This window comes from Malus domestica, chromosome 03, assembly GCF_042453785.1.
Source record: "Malus domestica chromosome 03, GDT2T_hap1".
Lineage (NCBI taxonomy): Eukaryota > Viridiplantae > Streptophyta > Magnoliopsida > Rosales > Rosaceae > Malus > Malus domestica.
The window spans coordinates 36,640,927-36,655,145 of NC_091663.1; the positions used below are offsets into that span (position 1 = coordinate 36,640,927).

General features: G+C 34.0%; 1 protein-coding gene across 1 annotated transcript; it reads left to right on the forward strand.

Annotated features, from left to right (window-relative positions):
- Nucleotides 1–965: 965 nt before the first annotated feature.
- Nucleotides 966–7,928, forward strand: LOC103432657 (potassium transporter 5-like). The gene is made up of 8 exons (XM_008370863.4): nt 966–1,248; nt 3,704–3,929; nt 4,274–4,522; nt 4,914–4,964; nt 5,061–5,321; nt 5,935–6,102; nt 6,236–6,490; nt 6,692–7,928. The coding sequence occupies exons 1-8, from the start codon at nt 1,063–1,065 to the stop codon at nt 7,678–7,680; spliced, it is 2,385 nt and encodes a 794-aa protein (XP_008369085.3). The 5' UTR covers nt 966–1,062; the 3' UTR covers nt 7,681–7,928.
- The last annotated feature ends 6,291 nt before the right edge of the window (nt 7,929–14,219 follow it).

The following is a 14,219-nucleotide window of genomic DNA, read 5'->3' on the forward strand; positions in this document are numbered from 1 at the left end:
TGCAACGTTTATGTTTCATATGTCTTACTTTTAAGGTATTTAATAAAAATTAAATACACGTATTACAATTTAAATAAAATTATAACATTGCATAATAGTGTTCATTGGTACAACAAAAAACCTCCTGTCCTAACTAGCTATTGTTCTGTTATATTGCATGGGATAAGGAATGGCATAACATTTGGTTAGAGACAGATTCTATGCATGTCATTAGCCTACTATCAACTCACTCCATGGATGTTCCATTGTTTCTTAAAGTTTCTTGGGAAAATTGTTTATGGCATATTGCTCGCTTGCACTTGCGTTTTTTCACATATTTTCAAGGAAGGGAATTGTTTGACGGATGCTTTTGATAATTTTGGTGCAATGAATAGTAGTTTTACGTGGTGGGACTCGGTACCTGGTTTTGCTGATTAGTCTTATAGAAGAGACTGTGTCGAGCTTCCATTCTTCCGTTCAAAGTCGCGAGGAGCAAATTGTTGTTGTGGAAGTGGATTTTGGCAATGAAATATGAGCAGCAGAATTATGGAAAATCAATTTCAGGTGGCTGAAGGTGAAGCAGTCGTAAACTAGACTGAAGTTGAAGAAGTCGTAAATTAGACCATATCATTTTCGTTAATTGTTTTTAGCGCGTATTGGCTTAGTCCCCCCGCTTGTTTTACTTTTTTTTTCTTCATATTATTAATAAAATCCAGTAAAGGGGGGACGGGCGGGGGGGTTTCTGGGTGCAACGGTCCTTTCTCCTTTGGGAGAGGGTTGGTGCTTTGCACACGATTGTTGACAAAGAGCTAATCTCGCATAATCCGTCTCTACAAAAAATTTATATAAAAAAAAAATTATGCATATATCTATACGATATCAGTCAATGTATATGAGTATTTGAGTATATGGGAGTACATACTCCGTATGAGTTGTGGCCTCTTCCTTAATTTGCCTTTAAATATCACCTTCTATCCTCACATCCAGGAGAACACACTCCCATACTTGCTTTAAGAGGAAACCTACCTACAACTCTCTTTCTCTCTAGAAATTAATTTGAGTGGCTATCTAGGTCTTATACAAATGCCTGATATAGTGGAAAACTCCACAGATCTAGTAAGCCAAGATCATCAGGAAGTTTCTGATCATCCTGATCATGATGAGGATCAGCTCGAAGGGAAGAAACTTTCATGGGAAAGGTTGCCAAGAGACGACTCCTTGGACCTTGAGTCACGCAGCTTAACAGTTCCCCATGGCCATGAGTCCAAGGTCTCCATTTTATCATATGTTATTTAATAGTACTATATATTACAAGAGATTTTACTGATATTTTGTGTATTAAATATTACTTTTCAAAGTCATTTGGTTCAGTGGTACCAATTTCCATATTATTTCAAAAGGTTTCGACTGCAATTCTCATCAACGATAGGTTGTTTTCAACCAAAAAAATTGACGAACAGTTGTTGAATAGAAAGGAAAGAAAACAAAATAGTTTTTTTTTTTTTTTTTTTTTTTATTTTAAGCAAAAGAAATGTGTTTGTTTTTAGGGTGCTTTAGATTTAGCCCCTTACAATTGTTGAACTCTAGATATAAACCCACCTATATTAAAACATCTAAATAAAACCCAAAATTTGAATTTAATGCCATGTAAGATAAAAGATGTCCATACATTTAAATTTATTTACAACACCATGCCACCAACATTAATATGGCTATTACGGTTTTTTTTTTATACTTTTAATTTATTGTCTTTTGTTTGTCACAACATTCAATTAGTTTAAGTTTTTTTTTGCTTTTAATTTAAAAAAAGAAAAAGAAAAAGAGAGAATAAGTTCTTTTCTTCTTTTATGTGAAATCGCCAAATCCAAATCTAATTAGTTCAATATACATTCTATTGAAAAAGTAGATACATTAACTTGTGAAAATTAAAAAAAAAAGGTAAAAATAAACTAGTAGATACATTGTTTCTTGTAAAAACTAAACAATAGTTACATTATTTTCATAAAAAAAAATAAACAGTGTGTAATATTTTTTTTTAAATTACACAATAGGTACACAGTTTTTGTAAAAATTAAATAATAGGTACTTTATTTTTGGAAGAAAAAAAAACTAGTAGAAACATTGTTTCTTTTAAAACTTAAACAATGAATTTATAAGGTAAATTAGTTTGCATGTATTTTGCATATATGGGTTTGTTATTATGTAGGTAAATTATTTTTCATGTATTTTACATATATTGGGTATATTATTTTTCTTTTTTTTAAGCAATCTAACATTTTAAAAATTTAATAGTAGGTGCACTATTTGAATCAAATGTTTTTTTTTTGTAGTTAAATTATTTTGCATGAATTTTACATATATAAGGCATATATATATGTGTGTGTGTGTGTGTGAAATAATTTACCTACATTAATATGTAAAATATAATTTTATTGACTTAATTAAGCATGTATAATAACATATATTAGACATGTTTTATGTTATTATATATTAGGCAATGAATTTATAACATTAATTTTTTTTTTTTGTAAAATCATTAATTCTCCCTTACCATCCATCTGCATGGCATTAATTATGTACATCAAACATTTAAATAGGGTTTAAAGAAAAATTCAAATAGGGGTATTTTAGGCATCCAATTTTTTTTTACTATGTGAAGTCAAACATAATTAATGAATTTGCTGATGTGGAATCTAGTCAATGGGTTTTATTCAAGAAACTTATGTCGAGTTTTATGTTGAGAAAATTAAGTTTTAGGGGCTAAAGTCATATTTTCAGTTGTTTTTATTGCTTAGTTGATACAAAAAGGAAAAGAATGATATTATTTTACAATTAGTCCTTGCTTTTAACGCTTTTATATATTGATAGTAGTTATAACGTTCTAGTGGTATTTTTCTTCACTTTAAGTGAGAGGTCTTGTTCAAAAAAAAAAATGTGAGAGATTGGCTAAACACATAATGAGTTTGTCATAATAATTTGGTATCAAATTCGTCATCTATAAAGTTAAACCTCATATATACCATTTACAAGTAAGGATAAATACAATCAAATTGTAATACTAAATGACAATAATTCCATATAATTAATATGATAAAATTGGAAAATTTATTTCAAAGGATAAACATGGAAAGCTAGTCTAAAATATTTATATTTTTTAAAATTAAAAGGCATGTGGTGAATTTTGATTGAAAAGATGACGTGTCGGAAACTAACTAATAATTTCTTAACTAATAAACATTAAAGTTGTTTACTAATACTACAATCTTGTAATATTTCTTTTTACTTTATATGAGACAGCCATTTAAGACGTAGATTGTCATCTGATCCCATGTGCCCGTTTGGTCTCCTATTAGGATCTCACACAGGGCTCATGCTAATTAGGAATATCTAATTTATAGATAAAATGTCTTCGAAAGTGTTCATTCTCTGTTGCTGAACATTGATTTCAAACTTTTTTTCTTTTATTTTTACAGTTGTGTCTACACATTATTTGACTTTGTCACTCTTAAGCGGTAGGTTTTAAGTTCGACTCTTGTAAAAAAGAGTTCAACACTAAAATATTACAATTAATCTATTGTGTGATTTAACTCAAATTTCTCACCTCTTAATATAAATAGATGATCGTATTAAAAAAAAAATTGTGACGTTGAATTGAGGCTAACTTTTAAAATAAAAACCTAATTGAGCATAAATCATATACTGATGACTATTGGACTTTTTCTAGGATGAGGACTGGCTGGTGACAATGCACCTGGCATTTCAGAGCATTGGGGTAGTTTTTGGGGACCTCGGTACATCACCTCTCTATATGTATGCGAGCATCTTCAACAAAGGCATCAACCATGACGATGACATTTTGGGTGTTCTTTCCTTGCTCTTTTACATTCTTACCTTAATCCCTCTGATTAAGTACACTTTTATCGTCTTACGGGCCACCGATAATGGCGAAGGTAAGATTCCATACATCTCCTAGATCTGTAATTACAAACAAAACAATATCACTTATTAAATCCTTCGTATTTAACTATTTATTCTTGCAGTTGATGTTCCCAACTTGTCATAGGAAACACATAAATATAAAAAGGGGACATTAAACTATGAAAAAGAAAGAAAAAATCACTTAAAAATTCTTCCACTTCAAAATCCTTAATTTTGTCTTTTTAATGACAACGTGAGTTCAAACCTCGTTAGTAACTTATCTAATATCTAATTTAACAAAAAAAAAACTTTAGATAAAAAAATTGATCACTACAGCAAATATAACGCTTGACATGCATAATTTAAATTTTTGCAGGAGGGACGTTCGCACTATACTCTTTGCTGTGTCGATACGCCAAGATTGGTATGACTCCGAGTCAACAACCAGAGGATCGTGATGTTTCAAATTTTGAGCTCGAGTTCCCTACCAAAAGTGTAAAGAGGGCATCAAGGCTTAAATCTTTATTAGAGAACAGCCCATCCGCTAAAGTCTTTCTATTATTCGCCACCATGCTTGGTACTTCCATGGTCATTGGCGATGGTATCCTCACTCCTTCCCTCTCAGGTTTGTCAGATCTTTAAATACAAAGAAGAAAAGATGTATATATCTATATCTTCATCATTTGACATGGTTGCGTGATGATTTATATAAAGAGATGCGAATATATTTATGATTATATGCTAGAATTCTTGAAGCATATCTTAGTTAAATTCTTTTTATATTGAAAAGTTTCACTACTTGTTTTATTTATTTATTTTGTATAAAATCTCATTCAATAAATGATCAAGTTAGAAATAATATCGATGTTGAGACCATCTTTGTAGCCTTGTTAAAAATCTCTCTACTTGCATGCTCATTAGTGTCACTGACTAACTGTTACTCTCACATGATCATTATGTGCTTAATGTCTTTTGACTTGAACAATAACAATTGTTTTGTTCCAATTTGATGGCAGTTCTGTCGGCTGTGGTAGGAATCAAACAAGCTACATCTGCCATGACGGATGGTAGTGATAATTTGATACACGTATTATTTGTGGTGGTACATAAAATGGATAGTGAAAAGATAATTTGATTAATTTTAATTTAATTTGTGTGTACAGACCGGATTGTTTGGATATCAGTAGCCATCTTGATTGGCCTATTCATGGTTCAAAGATTTGGAACTGATAAAATAGGCTACAGTTTTGCACCAACTATTTGCATTTGGTTTATCATGGTTGCTGGAATTGGCGTCTACAACTTCATCAAGTTTGATCCGACGGTGGTCAAGGCTCTAAACCCAAAATACATAGTAGATTACTTCAGAAGGAACAAACATGATGCTTGGATTTCTATTGGTGGCATTGTCTTAGCCATAACAGGTTTCCAATTTACTTCATTAAAAATTTTGGTGGTGATTTTTCGTATTTTAAATGAATTTATTGTATAATTTAATCAATATTTTTAAAGAGTTTACACAAATTCACAAAAATGCCATTGTACTCAAGCAAGATTTTAAAGAAATTATAGGTCAAAGTATATACAATCGTATGATTTCACTTATAAAAAAAAAAAAAAATACTAAGAAGACTCTTTCAAAGGGGACTCTCTATGGACTCTCCCTTACCTCATGTTTTTGTCACAATGTTTTATAATGTTGGTACGAAAATTAAACCAAAAATAGGAGGTGGTGGAGAGTTCATGGAGAGTCCCACTTTTGACATAGCTTTCTTAGCATTTCTCTAAACAAAAAAAATAAAAAGTGTTTTGATATATTTAGAGGAATTTCATAGTGTATCACTGTACTTTAGGTTTTAAAAAACCAAGGCTCTCTCCCCTCAGATTTTGAGAGAATCCACACAAAATTCACATAAAAACTCTCTGGAAAGTCAATTAAAACTCCATGAGTTTGTAACTCATTCAAATTCTTCAAAATCACTATTTACACATTGAAATGTTTCTCAATGAAGTGTTAATGACTTTCACAAATTGCAGGAACTGAAGCTTTATTTGCTGACGTGGGACACTTCACAGTACGGTCCATTCAACTAAGTATGTGCACAATTACTTATCCGGCTCTCGTATTGACATACGCTGGACAAGCTTCTTTTCTTCGCAAGAACCGTCTTCTTGTTGCAGATACCTTCTTCAAGTCGATACCAAGTAAGTATATAATATTATAATAATCTTTTACAAGCTAAATATCAAATCTGCAGACTATCCTAGTGGATATAATGTTAATTTTCTACTCATGCTTATCGATCGGTTTTTTACTAATTGTGCTGAATGCATGCAGAACCTTTGTATTGGCCTATGTTTGTAGTGAGTGTACTGTCATCGATCATATCTAGTCAAGCTATGATTTCAGGGACTTTCTCTGTAATCCAACAATCACTATCATTAGGGTGTTTCCCTCGTGTGAAAATCGTGCACACATCGACCAAGTATGCCGGACAAGTTTACATTCCGGAAGTGAACTACCTTCTCATGTTAGCTTGTGTTGGAGTCACCTTAGGGTTTCGAACCCTTGAAAGGATCGGCAATGCATATGGTAATGTTCTCTCAACAAATTTATATCTTCAAACAAATGCTTAGGTCCATAATTGATCTGAACCTGAGTCATAGTCTCACATTTACGAAAGAGAGTCAAATTAATTATATGGTCCATATTTACAGTCTGACAGGAAAAACTTTCTGTGTCCATGAAACTAATGAATGACTTTATCTAATTACCGTAAGGATATATGTGCAGGTATAGCAGTGGTGTTTGTAATGACGCTTACATCATCCTTCCTAGTGCTAATCATGATCATGATATGGAAGACCAACATATTCCTCATCATCTCATATGTTCTTGTCATTGGAAGTGTAGAGTTTCTGTGTCTAAGTTCAATGCTGTACAAATTTGACCAGGGCGGATATCTTCCCCTCGCGTTTGCCGCAGTGTTGATGTTTGTAATGTTTGTGTGGAATGATGTGCATCGAAGAAAGTACTATTACGAGCTTGATCACAAAATTTCTCCTGAACAGCTCAAGAAAACCGCCATTGACAGAAATTTTTGCCGCATGCCTGGCCTTGCCATCTTCTATTCCGAAATCGTTCAAGGCATCCCGCCGATCTTCGATCATTACGCTGCGAATGTTCCTGCATTGCACTCCGTCCTTGTTTTTGTCTCGATCAAATCATTGCCTATAAGCAAGGTTCCGCTAGAAGAGCGCTTTCTTTTTCGGAGAGTGGAGCCTAAGGATCTGAATGTGTTCCGATGTGTTGCAAGATACGGGTACACGGATGTTCGCAATGAGAATGAACCCTTCGAAGGATTGTTGGTGGAAAAAATGAAAGAGTTCATAAGGGACAGTTTTTGGATATCTCAAAGAAATAATATGCACAGTTCTGATGGGGAGATCAAGTTTGGGATCAAGGAAGAAGTCCAAGACTGGACTTTGGTGAACAGTGGAGAGAATGGAAAGGAGGATTCAAAGCGGCAAGTTGATGATCAAGATAAGCAACAAGATTTGTTGGACAGAGAGATTGAGGCAATAGACAAAGCATGGAGGCAGGGAGTAGTTCATTTGATTGGGGAAAATGAAGTGACGGCTGCCGAAGGAGCTGGTATAGTGAGAAGACTTTTGATTGATTATGCTTACAATTTCTTGAAGAGAAATTTGAGGCAGACTGATCAAGTGTTTAATATTCCTCACAAGCGCATGTTGAAAGTGGGCATGACTTATGAAATTTAGGGAAAAAAAAGTGGATACAAAGATTGAGTACAGTACATCCTTGAGAAAAGCTTATTAAGGTGATTAATTACTAGCTACATCAAATAGATAAAGCTAGTAATTATACTAGAAAACTATCATGTCGTATAGAGTTAATTACAATTACAAGCTCCTTCACAAGATAGAGTGCCACTGTAATATAGAGATACATATATACACGAAGGTATATATATTTATATTTATATATGCAATCCTCCATTACTAATGCATTTCTTCACATTTGTCTAGTAAAGTAGCAATTGGTCGTTCATGCTGTATATTTTGTCTACAAGTCTTTCTTCCTTCTTTTCATGGTCTAGTCTTACTTATATCTTCTTTGGAAAAGTTTATTTGACTCCATATAAATTCTCTTTACACTCAACTTAAACTTTAGGTGTGAATTGTTTTTTTATCCTATTTATTAACAATAAAACTAAAATTTATCAATAAACTCACACTCAATAATCAAACACTACAATCACGCAATACTTATCCTACGTTAATCTAGTTAAAATCCTAAGATGCTTTCATAGAAAAAAACCAAGCTCTTTTTGACCGATGGATGATGATTTTGAAATTTTGAATCCTTCAATTAAGGTATGAATTGATTGATGCAAGTTTCTTTCGTTCGATTTAAATTTTGTTTAAGGTTTCGGATCAAAATCAGCGTCTTTTCCAAATCATAATAACTAGCTGGAACATAGATGGGATTTAATTTTTTTTTAATTTTTTAATCATCTACAAATTCAGCAGATGAAGTATTAATTAAAGGATATATGGGATTAAGCAAAATCAGCAAAAGAATGCTTAAGCACGAGACAAATATGTAAGAGGTACTGCTCTCTTTATCCCTTGAATGAGTTGCAGAATACTAATCTTGGGTTTTTATTTTCTAAATGGGTGTAAAGATAAATTTATATATTGAATTGGGTTTATGAGGGTAGTTTAGGTAGTAAATTTGGTTTTAAAGAGGTATTGATAACTTAATTAAAATTAATATGGCTATAGTAAGTAAGCTAAGTGTAAAAAAAAATTATAAGAGTTCAAATAAAATTTCTCATGTTCTTTTTCTAGGACAATATATTGCTAATTATACTAGAATTCTGGTGACTGCTTAAACAATATTATTAATTCATGTATAATATTATTAATAAGGATAAGAAAGTGAAAATTACCCTATTACTAAATAACATATATGTTATATTTTAAATTTATAATCATATAAATATATACACCTAAAAGTTAATGTTGGTTTGACCACAAGATTCCATAGTTAAGGATTGTAGCATTACCGTACAACAAGTGCACAATGACTAATTATAATATATAAACAGTGGTTATGGTAGTAAAGTAGAAATTACTCATGCTTAAACCACTATCGTATTGAACAGAACTAAAGTTAACTGGGACTCTGCTAGGTGTCACATGGAGAACTCATGAACCACATGCCCCTCCTCTCCGTTAGATTGATGGGTTTGGGAGGAGATACCATGAAGTAAGAGGTTTTTTTTCTTTCTATAATCTAAATTAGTTATTTTAAGGAAATTTCCCTTCTTGGGTTTCTTTTAAGCAAACGATCGAGGTTGTCCACTGTGGAGACATACACACCCACCGTCTCGCTCGTTTTGCCATTCATTCCGAAATTGATTGTACTTGGTTTGAGCAACCCAAAATGTTATTCTTGTGTACTGATCAACCTTTTTAACTTTATCAATGAAATACCACGCCACTTTAAAAAAAAAAAAATATATATATATATATATATATTGACTCACTTGATCATACAATAAGAATGTATGCAATAATTTATTATTTTTAGGCTTTTTTTTTTTAATTATCTAAAAGCTCTTTTCAAAAAAATATTATTTAATTTGAAACCCATTTAATCATTTCTATGTGTAGAGCAAACCGATGGTTACATTAAGAATTGATGAACCATCAATTTCATAGATGACAACTTGGTATCCAAATTGACTAAATGATTTTTTATATGACGTTAATACAACAAAATGATGTGTTGTTAGTGTCCAAAGAAGAAATTCTTTCTTCCGCGAAGAAGGGTAGTATGTAACTCGTAATTCTATTTCATCTCCCTAGCCAAGAGCGTCGGGGGAATTTTTTTTAATATTTCCATATTATATACATTACGGGGTAAAAGTGAGTTAAACCTTACAATAGGCTAACCAGAATAATTTGGTTTGAATTCTTCTAGCCGAGAATTAAACCTAAGCCCTTTCTCTTATAAGTATCATTAAACCATAGTACTAAGTAATTGTCGAGAAAAAAAATTAAAATATGGGAGTTAAGCTGACAAAACTGATAAAGTAATTTCCACGAGCGATAAATATTTACTTATATTTTTGTTATATTTAAGGGTTTTTCGTTTTTTATTGTAATTTTCTATGTTTTTGTCAAGCTTTATTACCATTGTCAACAAAAATAATAATAATAAATTTGAACATGGGACGTACTATGCTTCTCTTTCTAGTAAATCGGCAATGGTACTTCAGTCATGTATTCAAAGTCTGGAACAGAATTGATGGTTATTTTTGTGTCTCTGCTTCATCTATTTTTTTTCTTTAAAAGGACCAGCTAAATATTACTAAAAATAAATAGGGTAAAAAACTGTTTATTACCCTCATGTTTTGTGGTTTTCAACATTTAGACCATCTCCAATCTTGACCTAAAACCTAAAAATATTTAGCCTAGAAAATTTAGGTTTTAGCCCAGAAATAGCTTTTTTACTTCAACCCTTTTGGCCTAAAATTTTAGCCTCACATTATCAAAAAATGAATTAAGGCTATTTTTTTTTAAATTAACTTTAAAAAAAAAATTATGTAGACTATCCTAAATTAATTTTATGAACATTTTAACCTAAAAATATTTAAATTCCGATAAATTTTGAAAAATCACTAAATCAATACATGAAAATCATGATAAACCACATAAACTTAAAAAAAAAATTATTCTAGCTGTTGGAAAAAAATATTTAAATTCCGATAAATTTTAAGATTATTCTAGCCATTGGATTTAAATTTAGACCGTTATATTTGATTATATTCGATTTAAACCGTTGGATTCAATAAATATATAAATATAAAACAAAAAAAAAATTGAATGTGGACCGTTGGATTAACCAACGGTCCAATTACCATCACCACCCGATGAAGAAAAGTAGCCGTTGGCTACAGGACAAGACCCACTTTTCACTCTCATCCGTGGGTCCCAACAACTTTTGTGGGCTAAATTTGTGACCTATATTTACCTTCATTTTAAGTTTGGTTTAGGTTTTGGGTTGGAGTGGATTTGGGGGGGGGAAGGGGAAAATTTAGGTTATAAGCCACCATTGGAGATGGTCTTAGTACATCAAGTTTTTTTTGTCTCAAATTCATACCTAAAGTGTAAATTTTGGAACAGTCTCATACATCCGTTAGTCAAACTGTTAAATTTGCCGTTAATTATGACGTGGCGCCATGACTGGGCGCCACGTGTCATCCACGTTTTTTTTTCTCTTCTTTTCTTCTTTCTTCTACAATTTTTTTTCTTCCTCCTTCTCCTTCCTCCTTCCTCCTTCCTCCTTCTTCCTTCCCCTTCTTCTCCTTCTTCCTTCTTCTTCCTTCTCCTTCTCCCTCTCCTTCTTCTTCCTCCGAATCTGGGGAAATTTTTTATTTTTTTTCTTCTTTCTTCTTCTTCCTTCTTTTTCCTCCTTCTTCTTCTTTCTTCTTCTTCTTCTTCTTCTTCTTTTTTTCTTCCTCCTTCTCCTTCTTTCTTCCCCTTCTTCTCCTTCTTCCTTCTTCTTCCTTCTTCTTCTTCTTCTTTCTCAAATTTGGGGAAGATGAAGGTTTTTTTTTTTTTTTTTTTTTAGGAAGATGAAGAAGAAGGAGAAGAAGGGGAAGGAAGGAGGAAGGAAGAATGAGAAGAAGAAGGAGGAAGAAGGAGGAAGAAGAAGAAGGAAGAAAAAAAAAAAAGAAGTTGCAGTCGGAGGAAGAAGAAGAAGAAGAAGGAAGAAGAAGGAAGAAGAAGGAAGAAGAAGGAGGAAGGAGGAGGAAGAAGAAGAAAGAAGGAAGAAGAAGAAAGAAGAAAGAAGAAAAAAAAAAAAAACCTTCATCTTCCCCAGATTCGGAGGAAGAAGAAGAAAGAAGAAAGAAGAAAAAAAAAAAAAAAAAACCTTCATCTTCCCCAGATTCGGAGGAAGAAGAAGAAGGAAGAAGGAGGAAGAAGGAGAAGAAGGGGAAGGAAGAAGGAGGAAGGAAGAAAAAAAAAAAAAAGAAGTTGCAGTCGGAGGAAGAAGAAGAAGAAGAAAAAAGAAAAAAGAAAAAAAAAGGAAAAAAAAATTCCCCAGATTCGGAGGAAGGAGAAGGAGAAGGAGAAGGAGAAGGAGAAGGAAGAAGAAGGAAGAAGAAGGAAGAAGGAGAAGAAGGGGAAGGAAGAAGGAGGAAGGAAGAAGGAGAAGGAGGAAGAAAAAAAATAAAAAAGTTGCAGAAGAAGGAAGAAGAAGGAAGAAGAAGGAAGAAGAAGAAAGAAGAAAAGAAAAAAAAAACGTGGATGACACGTGACGCCCAATCATGGCACCACGTCACAATTAACGGCAAATTTAACAGTTTGACTAACGGATGTATGAGACTGTCCCAAAATTTACACTTTAGGTATGAATCTAAGACGAAAAAAACTTGATGTACTAAATGTTGAAAACCACAAAACATGAGGGTAGTAAACAGTCTTTTACCCAAATAAATATCAAAAGAAGAAAGATAAACAAATACGCTTTGTGTTTTTAGATGCAAATGTACTAATTAAGTTTTTAAAATCTAATTTTTCAACAAATTCCTTTTTAATTCATAAGATAGCTAACTTATTATTCTTTCTTGTGACATAGTTGATCGAAGATAAAATTTGATCAACTTTAATTTTGAAACACTTCTTTATACAGAGGCAACTGTAACTAGTATGGTTAAGTCGGACTGAAAGAGGAGTCGGTACACAATACGCCAAAATCCAATCATTTTTCTATTGTTTATCTTTACAATGTTACTTATTACATTCTGGCAGCATCTACTTTGGCTACCCTCAGGACCGGCCTTGGCCTTACTGCCCTCTAGGTTATAGAGTGTGTTTGTACCATACTTGACCAATCCCGAAACTACCGAGCACCGGCCAACGCTATACTGTCAAGGACCCAGAAGAGTTCCCCTCCGACCAGGAGGCCAATCACTACTCGACACGTGTCAAGATTAGAAGCCAATCAGAGCGCAGCACGTGTCAACATCAAGAACCAATCATAACATGACACATGTCAATGTGACAAAGCTACAAGTTTTTCTATAAATAGGGGTCATTCCCCCACAATATTGCCTAATGCCATTTGTGTTAAATCATTCACAAGAACTCACTAAATTGAGAGCTTGATCCCTTGTACTTGTGTAAGCCCTTCACTACTAATAAGAACTCCTCTACTCCGTGGACGTAGCCAATCTGGGTGAACCACGTACATCCTGTGTTTGCTTCTCTGTCTCTATTCATTTACGTACTTATCCTCACTAGTGACCGAAGCAACCAAGTGAAGGTCACAAAACCTGACACTTTCTGTTGTACCAAAGTCTTCGCTGATTTTGTGCATCAACATTTGGCGCCGTCTGTGGGAACGACACTTATTCCTACTCTCTTCAGCTGTGTCAAGCTGGTTTTTATCATTCGTACACTTTCTTTTGACCAGACATCCCTCTCCAACATGGGAAGCGAAGGAAGCCACAGCACACAGAATGACACCCCCCTTGCACATAGTGCGAAGCAACGAAAGAAGGAAGGAAAACGAGTTCTTCTTCAAGCTAAAGTCGATGAGTTGGAAGCTCAGAACAACAAGATAGCAATGAGGAATGAGGTCCTCCAGGAGCAATATGAGAAGCTCTTCGAGACACTCCACGAAGCTAGGCAAGCTCAGATACGCGAGCTTGTTGCCCCCGTGGAAGTCAACCATCAACTGGGTGCCCTCCAACATGGAGGGTCACATGCATTCGACATAGATATCCCTGATAGGGAACAGATTACCCCTCGACTTGATAATCAACATGAGGCTTCTCTTAACCCAGTTGCTTCGACCCGAACCATGAGAAGTGGAGGGAGACACCTCTTTGCTGAAGGGGCAGAAGGATCGAAAGCCGTCTTTCGCAATTGTCGGGATTTCCTGAAGCAACGTCGAGAGAATTCCATCCATATAAGCTCAAAGATCAATGACCCAAGGATTTCTGAGAGACTCGGTCCCCTGCCACGGCCCGAGCCGGCCACCAATTTGGGGAAGGGGCAACAAGTCCTAGAGAGACATGAGGGTACAGGGGACTCAGAGGTGTTCCGACAGACATACCCTGGAAGCCAGTACAGCGAGTCCAGGGAAAAATCACATGCCCTTGATCAAACCTTCCTAATTCCAAGAGGAGATGGAGATTTACGAAAGAAAGCTCCAGTGGCACATAACTCCGCTCAGGACCCCCTTGTCCTACAACTTCTTGAGGAAGTAAACAAGTTGA

What these genes read in the sequence shown, in the direction of transcription:
- LOC103432657 (XM_008370863.4), top strand. Translation starts at nt 1,063, where the DNA reads ATGCCTGATATAGTGGAAAACTCCACAGATCTAGTAAGCCAAGATCAT. An exon ending in GGCCACCGATAATGGCGAAG is followed by an intron (nt 3,930 to 4,273) that starts GTAAGATTCCAT and finishes AAATTTTTGCAG; the next exon opens with GAGGGACGTTCGCACTATAC. An exon ending in CTTCTTCAAGTCGATACCAA is followed by an intron (nt 6,103 to 6,235) that starts GTAAGTATATAA and finishes GAATGCATGCAG; the next exon opens with AACCTTTGTATTGGCCTATG.